General features: G+C 44.1%; 1 protein-coding gene across 1 annotated transcript in view; it reads right to left on the bottom strand.

The window, feature by feature from the left end:
• SHANK2 (SH3 and multiple ankyrin repeat domains 2) overlaps nt 1-12,509 on the bottom strand; it is a 434,329-nt gene extending 421,820 nt beyond the window's left edge. The window contains exons 1-2 of the mRNA XM_066632040.1: nt 12,306-12,509; nt 3,435-3,638 (exon numbers count right to left, since the gene is read on the bottom strand). Coding sequence (XP_066488137.1) covers nt 3,435-3,638; nt 12,306-12,509 — 408 coding nt within the window. The remainder of the gene's footprint in view (nt 1-3,434; nt 3,639-12,305) is intronic.
• Between the last annotated feature and the right edge of the window lie 1,257 nt (nt 12,510-13,766).

Raw genomic sequence — 13,766 nt, 5'->3', positions numbered from 1 at the left:
GTTTCTGCTCATGCTCTCAATAGGCTACAATTTCTCCAAAACTTGTAATTACGCATTGTGACCAAGACAAAAATAGATTTCTGTTTACTAGATCGAATTCAAAAACTGCAATGTATTGATGAGAAAGAACACTGCTATAAATGGTAGTTGAGCAATTAATTCATTCTTTTAAAAACATATACTTGAGTGCTGAGGGGAGAGGAAAGGAACATTATGGATGAAATTTTTTGCATTTTAAAAAACAGTTGTCTTGCTGTCCTAATCCCTTCTTTTCACCCTTTCTCACCAGATCACTGCTGTGAGAGTGGAGTAAAAAAACTCAATCCAGGTGCTCATTCCTAATCCCCAACAGATTTATTTAACAGACATCTACCACTTATCTCAAGGCTGATGAGGGTGACAGTAGAGAGGGAAACCCAACCCTCTGGAGTTAAGCCCAAGCATCTACACCTGCCAAGTTAAGAACATAACATAAGAACATAAGAACAGCCCCACTGGATCAGGCCATAGGCCCATCTAGTCCAGCTTCCTGTATCTCACAGCGGCCCACCAAATGCCCCAGGGAGCACACCAGATAACAAGAGACCTCATCCTGGTGCTCTCCCTTACATCTGGCATTCTGACTTAACCCATTCCTAAAATCAGGAGGTTGCGCATACACATCATGGCTTGTACCCCATAATGGATTTTTCCTCCAGAAACTCATCCAATCCCCTTTTAAAGGCGTCTAGGCTAGATGCCAGCACCACATCCTGTGGCAAGGAATTCCACAGACCGACCACGCGCTGAGTAAAGAAATATTTTGAGCACTACAACTGAAAAAAACTTATTACTATCAGTAATACCTCAAATCAGTGATACCACAAATCCTCTAAAATGGTAACAACTGAGAATGCAGAAGTCTTTCTTTCTGAAACACCTGTTTGGAGGAGAATAGAGATCTTAGGGCAATTGTGTTGAGGAATTTTGCTAGAGTTCACAATTCAGTATCTAGCATTTACTAGATACTGAACTATGGTTTCCTTGTGGACCAATCCTATCCTCTTATCCCCTCCACCACCACCAGCAATTCAGCAGCTTCAAGGAGGCTTATGCTATATCCTGTGGGGTGGGGTTCCATGATGTGATGGGGTAGGGAACTAAGGCAAGATTTTACTTACCCTACTCCACCATACCATGGTCTCCAGTGGGTGTCCTCTGAGCTGTGCCAGCACAAATTCAAGGAGACAAAGGGAGCATGCTGGCTTCTACTGGAGGGGATAGCATCCAGGTACCACTCCCTCCTGCCTCCATAATGCCCCAGCCCTCCCCCGTTTCACTCCAGTCCATTCTCCCCCAATCCTGTTCCCCCCTTCCCACTAACCTACTTGAGCCAGTGGGTTTTCCTCACCCAGAAACCGCATGTGGGGCTACTCCAATTGTGTTCCAGAAGCACGCGGCTTCATGTGCTGCTAGAGTGCTTTTTGTGCCTGCCATAAGGCAGGCACTGCTGCCAGAAAGCTAGTTCCATGGCAGTGGTGCCCAATAGAATTGGGCTGCTGGTCTCTCTATTCCTTTGGCCTAAGCACTTATTCCTGCAGCACAGGTTGAAATCACGAAAAAGTTATGAGCTAGCGGTGTGTTAAACACAGTATGACATACAACTAATGCACTGTCCTAGAAGTTGTAAGCATTCCTTCTTACTTTTCTCCCTATACAGTGCCCAAAGTTCAGTTCCCTCTCTCCCACTGAATGCTTATAGTTGTAATCTCAAAGAATTCGACAAAGTCCAAATACACCATGGGAGACAATTGTGAAGTACACCAATTCTGATCGCAACATCTTTGCTAGCTAAAACTCAAAATATTGCAGAACTACAAAAAGGAAAACTAAAAAAGAAGGTGGCTTCAAGTGGGTGAGACCTTGAAAAAACAATATGAATCAGAAGGGTGCAGTCCCTAGAAGTCACTTGGATTTCCAATTAACTACAGCAAGAACTGTCTGCAACCTGAAGTACATCATATGACAGGAAGGAATTGAGATCAGGCTCAACTCCAAAATATTAATAGCTTTTTCACTTGTTGGGCCGGTTTCAGTGACACACATTCTAGTTCACTGAATGGCCTTGGGCAAATTAGGATCTTTCACCCTGACTCATCCCCACTGTAAAACTGGAGTATTTTGACCCTTTTTTTCTCTTTGCAAGATGGATGGTAGAGTGCAATCAGTTAATGATTGCAAAGTATTTGTCTACTGGGAAAAAATGTACAAAAGAAGTGTAGCATTATTACACTGGTTTTCAAATTCTACTGGGGGGGATGGTCCTTGAATCCAGCATTCTTCAAAGACAGGATCAGTAATGGTGAATAATCTGGCCAGATACAGGGGAATGCTAAGTTAGTTTTAGAGTGAAACTAAAACTCTAATGGAACAGTGAGACCCAAAACTGAGCATGAACCCTCCAATGTGCCTTGGGGATACTGAAATCCATGAACGCCCATGAATGAAATACTGTACTGTACTGAAGGGGCTCTGTTCACATGCTGTCACTCTACCAACAGGCTTTCCCTATCTATCTGAAGGTGTTCAAGGCAGCTGACAGAAACAATTAAAAACAATAAAAAATTAAAAGGTAACTTAATATAAAAACAAAACAATTTTGGAATTGTAGGAATTTTGGAATTGTATTTTCCAAAATATTGGAATTTTGGAAGTGGAGCTAGGGGGGCAAAATGTGGCATGCTCCACAACACACTATATAAGAACATATCATAAGAACATAAGAACAGCCCCACTGGGTCAAGCCATAGGCCCATCTAGTCCAGCTGCCTGCATCTCACAGCGGCCCCACCAAATGCCCCAGGGAGCACACCTGATAACAAGAGTTCTGCATCCTGGTGCCCTTCCTTGCATCTAGGAGGCATCTGGGCACTGCGTAAGTGCCCCTCCCCTTCAGTGTCAGAGCGATTCAGGGCAACAATGGTACTTTGCCATCGCTGCTCTGAATGGCTCTGATGCCAAGGGGGAGGAGCACTTATGCAGCATGTTGCAGCGTGTTATGTAATTTCCACTCTACCCCTGTCTAGCTCCGCTTCTGAAAACAATCATACAAAATCATATAAAAGAGGAAAACAGCTGATGAGTCAGAGGAGAAAGAAAAAGGCAACAAACAAAATCATGGAAGGTAGAATGAAAATTAAGTTCTCAGATGTTACCAGAACATATGTACAGAGGGGGCCAATCTAAAATCAGGAGTAAGTTCCACATAGGGAATGTCAGCACTCAGAAAGCCTGACTCCATGTTACCATTAACTGAACATACAATAATGGTGGCAGGCACAGTAAATGATAAAATTGTAAATTTTTCTAAGTCGTTGTAAATAATACAACTGTAAATATTATGACTACTGTTAATGGTATCCATATTTTTCCTGAAAGACTGTTCATTGACTTACCTCTAAGGATGGAACGCCCTTATTTACAGGTTGAGGATATTCCATAAGAAGTCGTTCTTCATCCAAAAATTTCCCATCTCTACCATTGTTTGCAGGTTGGAACAAGCCATAATTGAGAACATCTTTCAAACTTTGATTCAACGTGCAAAGAATTCGTTGTTTTGCTACCCACACTGAAGCTTCAGGATTAAATTTTATACATTTCTGCAAAACACCACAAAAGAAGAAAACAATAAGACAATTGGAAGAGAAAGTTATAAAATAATTCATATGAATAATATCATTTCTTGTGTATCAGATGAGTACTTACTGCCCAATTCTTCCATGAGAAACACTGGTGTAAAGGAACCTCCACCAGCACAATGGCAGCTTTGCTGGTGGAAGATAGCTTCCACTAATGGACATAAACTTAACACCACCACAATGGGACCAAAACATTGCACTGTTGCAAGCCAAGCAGAGGCCAGGTATCGACGGAATCCCAGCAGTACAGAAGGCGGAACAAGGATGTGTCATAGGTATCATGGGAATGCCATAGGAGGGGCACCACAGGCAAACAAGCATCAAATCTTATCCTCTCTCCACATGTTGAAACGCTTCATCTAAAAATAGCTATGCCAGCAAAAGACCAGGTATATACAGGCATGCCCCGGTATCTGTGGAAGTTCCGTTCCATAACACACCATGGGTAGCTGAATCCGTGGATACTGGGATACCTCCACCCCATGTCCACCCCCGGCTTCTGTGGGTCTCAGAATTAAGGCAAAAGAAAAAGTCACCAAGTTTTCCATAAAACCAGATGTGACGTTTTTATGCATTAAAAGGTATTAGGAGGGCCGGGGATGCCCTCCCTTATCCATAGTTACTTCTGCTAACATGAGGCTTCCTGCACACCCCCTCCACGGGACCCTGGCAGCAAGTCAGTTAAGTTGAACACAGCTCCCCCTTCCCCAAAGCAGCATGATCCTGGAGATCATGGCGCTGCTTTCCCCCTGCCCCTTAAAGAGAAAGGGACAGTCACAACCCACCAGTTTGAGAACCACTGATTTAAATCATTCTTAGACAAGTATAAATTAGCCATTAACTTGGAATGGCCTCTGGTAAGATATAGGGCAAATTAAGAATGGCATTACCCTGCTAGGGATACTTCTGGTGAAATTCTAGATTTCTATATATATCCTAATGAAAACCTTTAGTGCATGCTAGTTGTGCCCTTTAAACTTGGAGAAGCAGCTAAAATAGCCCTGTGCTGTTTTTCCAAGGCAAGCAGTGGATTGGGTGCAATGTGAAGATTTAAGTAACAGCAGTACAGGTCCCACCTTGTTATACAAGAATTTTTTATACACTAATTTGACTCAACACAAATGACCACTGCAAATGTGAAGTAATGTGCTGATCCCTGGAAAAGGGGGAAAAATTCATCCCTTTAAAATCACAGTTTAAAAAAACTGCTTTTCTTACTGCTGTAGAAAGATAGTCACACAAGTGATCATTCCATTCTTCAGCTGAGCCAGGCAAAGGCAGGGGGTCCTTTGCATTTTTAATTGCTGACTGACTCTCTACAACAGTAAGAAAATCTGTTTTTAAACCACAGTTGTAAAGGGACACACTTTTTAATTTTTTTAAACTGCTTTCATTTAACACATTTTATTGTATCCGAGAATCAAACCCCCGAAGATGTTGAAGCACGATCTTATTCCATTAGGAGCAACAGAGTTGCAAGAAACCTGGATCTTTAAATGTATTTTTCCACTGTTTTTTAATCTACTGATTTTTTTTTATACACTTGGAGTTCCGGAATGGAACCCCAATGTATAATGAGGGACAACCTGTATCTACAATTTCAAAAATAAGCACAAGGGAGCTTAAATATGTTTGAAGTAATCTGTATTTTAAAGAATAGTAGAAGTCTATAGCTGGATAAACAGAGCTGTGAGCAGAAACACAACTCATGCAGTGACTGAGAACGAGAAAGCCCACATGATCCTATCAGTGCACTGGGGTCACCATCAGCCTCCCTCCTTCAGGTTTCCCTGCATCCAGAAATGATGTAACTGGGGACAGGATCCACTGAGCTGTGATGACTCATCTGTGAAATTCTCCTCCCAGGAAGGTTTATCAGGTGCATATGTTATTGTTCTTTAAGCACAAGACAAAGATCTTTTTATTCTCCTAGGCCTTTTAGAAAAAATGATATATTGCTGTTTTACAGCCCTATCCTGAGCTGCCTGAAGCATGGGGCTCCTGCTCCAAGAGTGGGCCACAGCACAACGCGCCCCAGGCAGCCACTGCAGCCGTCACGTCCTCGGGAGAAGGGAACTTTTGTCCTGCAATAGGGCTACTTAACTCTGCGCATGCTATAGAGCGGGCACAGAGTAACAGAGTTTTGTGTTGTCAAGTTCCACCAGTCTTGACCCCTCCATCCCCACTCCCTCCCCCACCACACCTCCTCTCCATCCTCTCCCTGCCTCCCCCTGCCATTGAACACCTCCTCCCGCCTAACCGCAAACCCCCACTGACCTCTCTGCCACCAGGCAGTCTGGCCGACTGCCAAGCAGCGGACAGCCAGCCTCCCGCTGGCACAGCACAGGCTCACATTGGGCTAGCTCCAGCACTGGACTGGCTTTAAGCTCGGTGAATGTGCCTTATGGCACCTTTGCAACAGTGTGTGCTGGCAGTAAGCCAGTGTTCAGAGTTTAGGACTGGACTCTTAAATCTGCTGTACCTAAATGTTACTGATTTGCCATATTTTTTTTGTTCTTTTTTTAAGACAGGAGGATTGGCGGAAGTGATGTTTCCAGCATGCTACTAGCATGCTTCCAGTGCAATTAGTTTTAAAACAACAAAATGGCATCTCCTCATTGAAATTAATTGCACGGAGGTCACCATATTGTTTCCACACACTCCGTACAATATGGGGGGCCGCCATGATTTTGACAGTTTCTTGCATTCTTTAGATAGGAAAACAGGCATATGCATGGCGATGGCCATCTTTTCTAGCTCCAGGCTAGCTTGGTGAAATTCCAGCAGGGCTAGCACGCTGGCACCTAAAAAAGAATGTGACCTGAGCATGCTAGAAACTAAAAAAAATAAAACAAACAAAAAAACCCCAGTTCTCTAGCACATCTAGGGCAAGAAGCTAAAAAAAGAACACCGCCTATTATTATTTTATGCCTCTGCAATTTTTAAACAGCCCATCTTCTAGACAGAAATGCAGCACAATCCTATCTATGTTTACTCAGAAGTAAGTCTCACTGTACTCAATGGGGCTTATTTCCTGGTAAGTGTGCACAGGACTGCAACCTCAGATGGGCATACAACTTACAGAATGGCTCCACTTCAACATGTGGTAGAGACTTTTTTGGATTTGATTTTCTTCCTGTCATGCTTCCACGTAACATGTTGAAGTGGAACTAAGGATCCTAAACCACAGGAGTTTATTTTCAACCCTCCTTATGATGGATTTTCACCTTGGCATACATACTGAACAACCTCTATTCGCCTCATGGTAGACAGCCCATTTAATGTTAGGTGATATATGAATATGTTTGCTGGCAGCCATAACTCTTCTATGGAATAGCTACTGTATGCTTAAATTAACACCCTGAGCCAAAGAAAGGATTTGTTTTATTCAATGAATGAACTATCTCTAGTGTCTGTTGGCCAAAAGGAGAGTAAGGCAATGTCACTCACTATCCAAGGAGGAAGAGCCAAGGTCAGTAATGTTTCACTGAAGTATCATGAGCATGTTGGACACTAATATTCCAAAGAGGAATAAAAATGGTTGTGTGAAAGCTACAGTCTTGAAGAACAGCTGTAGCATTCCTTTTTATCAGATACTTTGAGATATCATTACTGTAATGTAATATTAGAATTAACATTATTTCAAAGCTTAAGAATAAAGTATAAAGAATAAAGGATAAAGTGGATAGAGAGATGCTCTTTACGCTCTCACATAACACCAGAACCAGGGGACATCCACTAAAATTGAGTGTTGGGAGGGTTAGGACAGACAAAAGAAAATATTTCTTTACTCAGTGTGTGATCAGTCTTTGGAACTCCTTGCTGCAGGATGTGGTGACGGTATCTGGCCTGGATGCCTTTAAAAGGGGATTAGACAAGTTTCTGGAGGAAAAATCCATTATGGGTTACAAGCCACGGTGTGTATGTGCAACCTCCTGATTTTAGAAATGGGCTATGTCAGAATGCCAGATGCAAGGGAGGGCACCAGGATGCAGGTCTTCTGTTATCTGTTGTGACCCTGGGCATTTGGTGGGCTGCTGTGAGATACAGGAAGCTGGACTAGATGGGCCTATGGCCTGATCCAGTGGGGCTGTTCATATGTTAAGAAGGTGCAGTTGCTCAAATACATTATTTTCTACTTTCATTCTCCATCATGCTTGTAGGCATTTCAAGAACACTTCAACACTCTTACACAGGTTGAAAGAAACAGGATGTCATTTCCATTAAAGTCAAAATAAGATGTGGCAGGTGCTTCATAACAAACTATACCCTGAGAGAAAAAACACCAAAGTGCTCTACTTTCGACTCTTCTTTTTTCCCTATACTCTGTTTATTGGTAAGTGGGATACAATGTTCAAACAAATCAATAATAGGAAGAGCAGGCCTCACTCAGAGAATGATGAGAATGAATCAACATGATAGGGTTTAAAAAGCTGCAACTGCCAAAATTTCCTCTGCCTATACAATGGTTAAAAGTACAGGTACTCTGTCTTCCTTTGTATCTGGTCACCCTGAGCCTGGCTATCCCAGGTTGCCTAAAATGTCTTTACAATATTCTGTTAACAGTTGAGGTATGGATCTGAGAAACAGCTGGCAAATGAGCATGCTTTCAGCCAGAAAGAGGAGCAGTGTGGGCATCATCTGCACCACTAATGAGGGGGTGCCAAACTTGTTTCATACAGTGGGCCAAACAGCATTCATGGCATTCTGGCTGAGGGCTGGAAATGATGTCATTGAGCAGGTGACGATCAGAAATAAGCATGTTTTTCTCACTTAGGAACTCACTGGCTGCAATGACAGCAGAGAAAATATGCAAATACTGATATTTACAAAATATGGCCCAATTTTCACACAGCCTGCCCTTCCACCAGCTCCAGTTCTGCCAGGTGTCACAGCAGCTGAGAGGTGCTCTGTAAAGTTGAAGCAGAAGCAGTGCTGCTGAAAGGGCAGGCTGTGTTATAATTAGGTTGTGTTATGATTGTGTTATATAACTCCCAGCACTTTGGCAGCACCTCCCTTTCTCAGCTCTCTTGGTCTGGCCTCTTCCTCCAAACAATTCCTTGCCTCCTGAGGCCTCCTTCCATCTCTCCTTCCCAGTGCCTGGGCAGAAGCAGCACAGCTGAAAAGATGTGCTGGGAAAGCCCAATTGTCATGCAGTCTGCACTTTCAGCAGTGACGCCTCAGCACCAATCTTTCAGCAGTGCCACTTCTGCCAATGGTCACGTCACTGCTCTGCAGCTGAGAGCAGCAGATGGTGGTGCTGGGAGAACCCAATTATAACAGGTGCCAGATAGAGTGCTTCCAGGGACCATATCTGGTTTGTGGACCTCGTGTTTGACACCGCTGTTCAAGGGGATTGGTTTCTCTTGTAGAGAGACAGCTGCTAACTGCTGATTGCCTTCCTCTCACCCTCTTTCTAAGTACACCCCCATTATACAGATAAGCAGGGCAGGGACAACATACCAGATGGTACTTCTCTACATATAGCAGCAATTGAATAATACGTTCCATGTTTCAAGCAAAAACCTCAATCATCCCCTTTATTCCTGGGACAGACACTGTCCTCTCAGGGTAAAACCACAGGTGGCAACCACATCAGTTTATTCACATGCCTGCCTCATTCATGTAGAAGGTGGGGATCTGATTTTTTACATCTAAAGGGCCATGAAAGAGGAGAGCTGAATAGTCCCTGTTCTCTCACCTTACTTTCTCAAACTCCATCATCCCAACACTTTTCTTCCAACTTGGGGGGGGGGGAACTTGAAGCATTTGAAGAAGCACTGAAGAAACATTGAAAGGAATTAAAGGGGGAGGATTAAGCTCCCCTAATCTAAGCAGCTTTTGATATAAAAAAAAATCAGACCCCACCTGACCATTCAGTGCTTTATATGTGAACTGGGCATGCAGTGTTGTAACTCAACCTACATCAGATTTCAGACATGACTTAGGTTACCTCCCAGACCCAGGAAGATAATTTTAATCAAAAAGAAAATGCATTTGCACGTAATGCAATTCTAGCAATGAAACATTTATATAACTGGACACATTACAAAAAATGTTAACATCTACCATACATTTGTAAAATGTAAATATAGGCAACAGGAAAGCTTCCAGGGAATTAATCATGAATTGGGACAGCTCAGAATTCCAGGTAAGGACAATAATTAACTTTTGGCAAATGCTCAAGGCTAAGTTTATTAATGTGACTGTTAGACGTTTGAATTGTGTGTTTATTTTGTAATCCTCAATACTAACGGTACGATCCAGCTGAAGTTAAACACTATCACATCCCCTTTAGTTCAACGAGAGGAATAAGCACATGCTTACATCTCTGCCACTGAAATCAATGGGACTCAAAAGTGCTCAACTTTGGCTGCATCATGCCCTAAATTTCTTCACTTTCATTTCATCTAATGGGTGATACACAGTTGTGCCTCAGCATCCATAGGGGTTCTGTTCCTGGAACTCCCACAGATGCTGAAACCAGCAGATAATGAAATCCATGGGTCAGGGCACACCAGAACTCCAGCAGTAACCATAGCTGCACTCTGGTCTCATCCAGAGGGCATTCTGAGGGCCAGGGAGGCAGCGGGTTTGAATGTCACTTTCAGTTTTTTGGGAAAAACCAGAAGTGACGTTCTAAAGCTTGGAAAGCCTTCTGAGGGGATGCCAGCCTCAGAACATCAGACGCACCCAAGTCCAGCTCCAGTCACATTTGGAGAGTGCAGGTTAGGCCTCAGCATGGATTGGGGAACCTGCATTGAGTCAAATCTGCAGATGCAAAATCCATGGATGATGAGGTCTGACCTGTACAGCCCAATGTTTTAGAGGAAAAACACATATTTTTAGTTTCAGTTAATTCTTATTCTGTTCCAATGCCTAAAGCATAATGAACAAAGAGTATGATCCCAACCTTTGGTTGGGGTGGTGCAAGTCTCTAGTGCTGACCCAGGATTGTCGCAAATGTGCCATAAGGCACATCTGCGATGACATGGGAGTTGGCAAGTCCGTGCCCAGATGTGTGCTGGCGAACAGAGGACAGATCCAGTCTCCTCAGTGAGGCACAAGGGTAAGTTTCCGCCTGGTCTTGGGAGGCTGGTGCAGGGTCTGGAGAGGGCACTTGGGGGCATTTCGGGGTGGGCGGGCTGTGATTGGGCGAGGCCTGGGAGGAGAGTGGGATTGTCCCTCAGCACTTAGGCCATAACCTAAGCCCTGTCCCAAGCAGCTTGGTCTAATACTAGGCTGCTCAAATCTCCACCAGCGATTTAGCTGGTGTAGAGCCAAGTAGCCCCATTTCAGTGGCTGGGGAAGTGCTCGGAGTAAGAGGGAAAATATCCCCTTGACGCAAGTTAAGCCACAGCCACCTCTGACCCTTTGCTGGATATCACAGGCCAGCCGGTCTACCTGTTCCAGTGCAGGTTAGGATTGGTCTTAAAGTATTTATTTAACAGTCAGCACTCATTCTGCTTTTATTAAGAACTTTAAAAATAGTTCAGAATCTATACCTCAAACCCTTTCAAAGATCTTGAAACCATTTATTCCAGATCAGAGGGAACAAGGCAGAAGAAAGTGGAGTATGTATGTATGTATGTGTAAATAAATAAATAAATAAATAAATAAAACAATCCAGAAAAGTTGAAGGAAAATTCTGTTCTTGTTAAATATGAAAGTGTAATGACTTTCAGCCTACTACTTATTGAAAGTACCATACACAAAAGTTCGTATGCAGGACACTTTAAGGCAGACAACTTGGGACCCAACCTCATCCAATTTTCCAGCACTGATGCAGCCGTGCCAATGGGACACACACAGCATCCTGTGGTGGGAGGTCAGTCATGGAGGCCTCCTCCAAGCAAGGGACTACATTGGTGCTGGAAAGTTGGATAGTCTTGGGCCCTGACAGTGCAATCCTAACTTGCACTGGAACAGGCAGGCCTGCACTGTATCCAGCACAAGTTTGGGGCCAACTGTGGCTCAGCCAGGGGCAAGGGGAAATTTTTCCCCTTACCCAAGGAAGAGCCACAGCAGTCCCAATGGGTCTACTTGGAGCTACGCCACCTGATGAGGTGGCACAGATCTGAGCAGAACGGAGCAGCCTGCAAGCCACTTCACGCTGCCCTGGAATGGGGGCTAGGATCCAGCATAACTGCCAGGTTCTGGCCCCACTTCCCGCTCCCTGCCTGCCTGCCCATGGGTCTGCCCACCCTCCCCCACCCCAAAACACCTCCCTCCCGCCTCTTCTTCACTCTCTACCTGCCCTCCCGACCTCTGCACCAGTCGAACTTGGCTGGTGCAGTCTTACCGTTCCTTGCCGCCGTGGAGACTAGAGTTGGCCTCCATGGACCAGCACACCTCTGTGCGCCAGCACAGCTTTACGGCACGTTTGCAACCCTCCTGGGCCAGTGCAAGCAACTTCCACTGGCCTAACGGGTGCTTAGGATTGCACTCTGAGTCTCTCCAAAATTATTCCACACTCTTTAGTTTAAATTTATGATTCTACAACATCTTCAAAAGGTGTCCAAAATGCTTTCATCAATTATGCATTCCGATGAAACTCTGGTACATTTTAAATGAATGTTTAATCCATAGAATGGGCATGCTTAATAAGGTCTGTAATGCAGTTCTTACTGTTTGCTGTAAATCAGGTATTATAATCCGGATCACTAATGTGTTGCTTTGGGTGTCTTCCATCCTGCTACTTGGTTTCTCTGCTGTAGCCCTGATAGTATCATAAATAGTTTCTTCTTTGGAGCTGTCTGATTCAGATACTGCTGAATAATCCGAAAAACTCTGCGCCATCTCATCTTCACTTGATGTTGGACTGCGAGGCATGTTCAGTACCTTTCACTGCATTTGGCTAAAAAACAAAGGACAAGGCAAAAATAAATTATACGGGGAACATTTTTAAATTAGTTAATAATAATGGGAGAGTGGAGAATCACCTGTGAGTTTTTTAAAAAATCTCTTTTCCTTTATATATTTCAATTAATTTTCTTAAACTACACAAGTATCACTGAGATACCAAAAACATTAACACTTTAAGGGTGCAATCCAAACCCATGCTGGAGCAGGCAAGCCAGGAGGCTTGCGCTGCATCCAATGCGGGTTTCTGGCCAGCAGCAGCTCAGCCAGAGGCAAGGGGAAACTCTTCCCCTTACCCCTGGGTAAGGGCTGCTGGCCGCAATTGGTCTCCTTGGACCTGCGCCACCTCTGGAGGTGGTGCAAGTCCGAGGAGAGCGGAGCAGCTTGAAGCCGCTCCATTCTCCCCGGGGATGGGGCTTGCGATCCGGCATAACTGCAGGGTCCCAGCCCTGCCCCCAGCTCCCCGTGCGTCCACCCCCGGGGCTGCCCATCGCCCACCCTCCCCCTGCCCAGAAATGCCCCCTCCCACCTCCTCCTCGCCCCCCCATGCCTACCTTTACTGCTTGTGTCAGCGCAGGCACGCCGACACAAGCGGCAACAAGGAAGTCGCCACAGAGGCTTCTTCTGGCCTCCACATGTCGGCACATCTACATGCGCTGACACGGCTACCTCCCATGGAGGCGCAAATGTGCTTTATTATGAACTTTATTAACCTTATTTTTACCCCGCCTTTCTCACATTTGCAACCCTCCTATGCCGGCCCAAGGGACTTGGGCTGGCATAAGGCACCTTTTGGGTTGCACCCAAAGTATAGGAAAGATGGTATATAAATCTTTTAAGCGAATAAATTAATGAATAAAATAGATCAGAACATGGGATACAGTAAAGAATTGTCCTTTCTGTATCATTTATAAATCATCAACAAAATATGACATACAAATAGCGTTAACAGCTACTTTTTGGTTGATAGTGCTGTTGATTAGTTCTGGGAATAAAAGACACAGGAAAAAAATATTTTTCAAACACAGTAGTACCCAAAAGCAGATGTAATGTCCAGGTGTATTTTATCCTGGTATGTTTAATAGGAATAGTTGTGGCTGGCCTGATGACTTCCAAGGTCCATTCTGAGTGTAACATTCTATGGTTCTATGAACATGTAATAGCAGGGTAAGGTTTTTTATCTTTGTCTTTCATAAAGAGCTAGCTATGAAAGTCCACATTTTCTGT

This window comes from Tiliqua scincoides, chromosome 1, assembly GCF_035046505.1.
Source record: "Tiliqua scincoides isolate rTilSci1 chromosome 1, rTilSci1.hap2, whole genome shotgun sequence".
In the NCBI taxonomy this organism is placed as follows: Eukaryota; Metazoa; Chordata; class Lepidosauria; order Squamata; family Scincidae; genus Tiliqua; species Tiliqua scincoides.
Note: the sequence above shows the minus strand (reverse complement) of the source record. Positions and strands in the feature narration are given on the sequence as shown.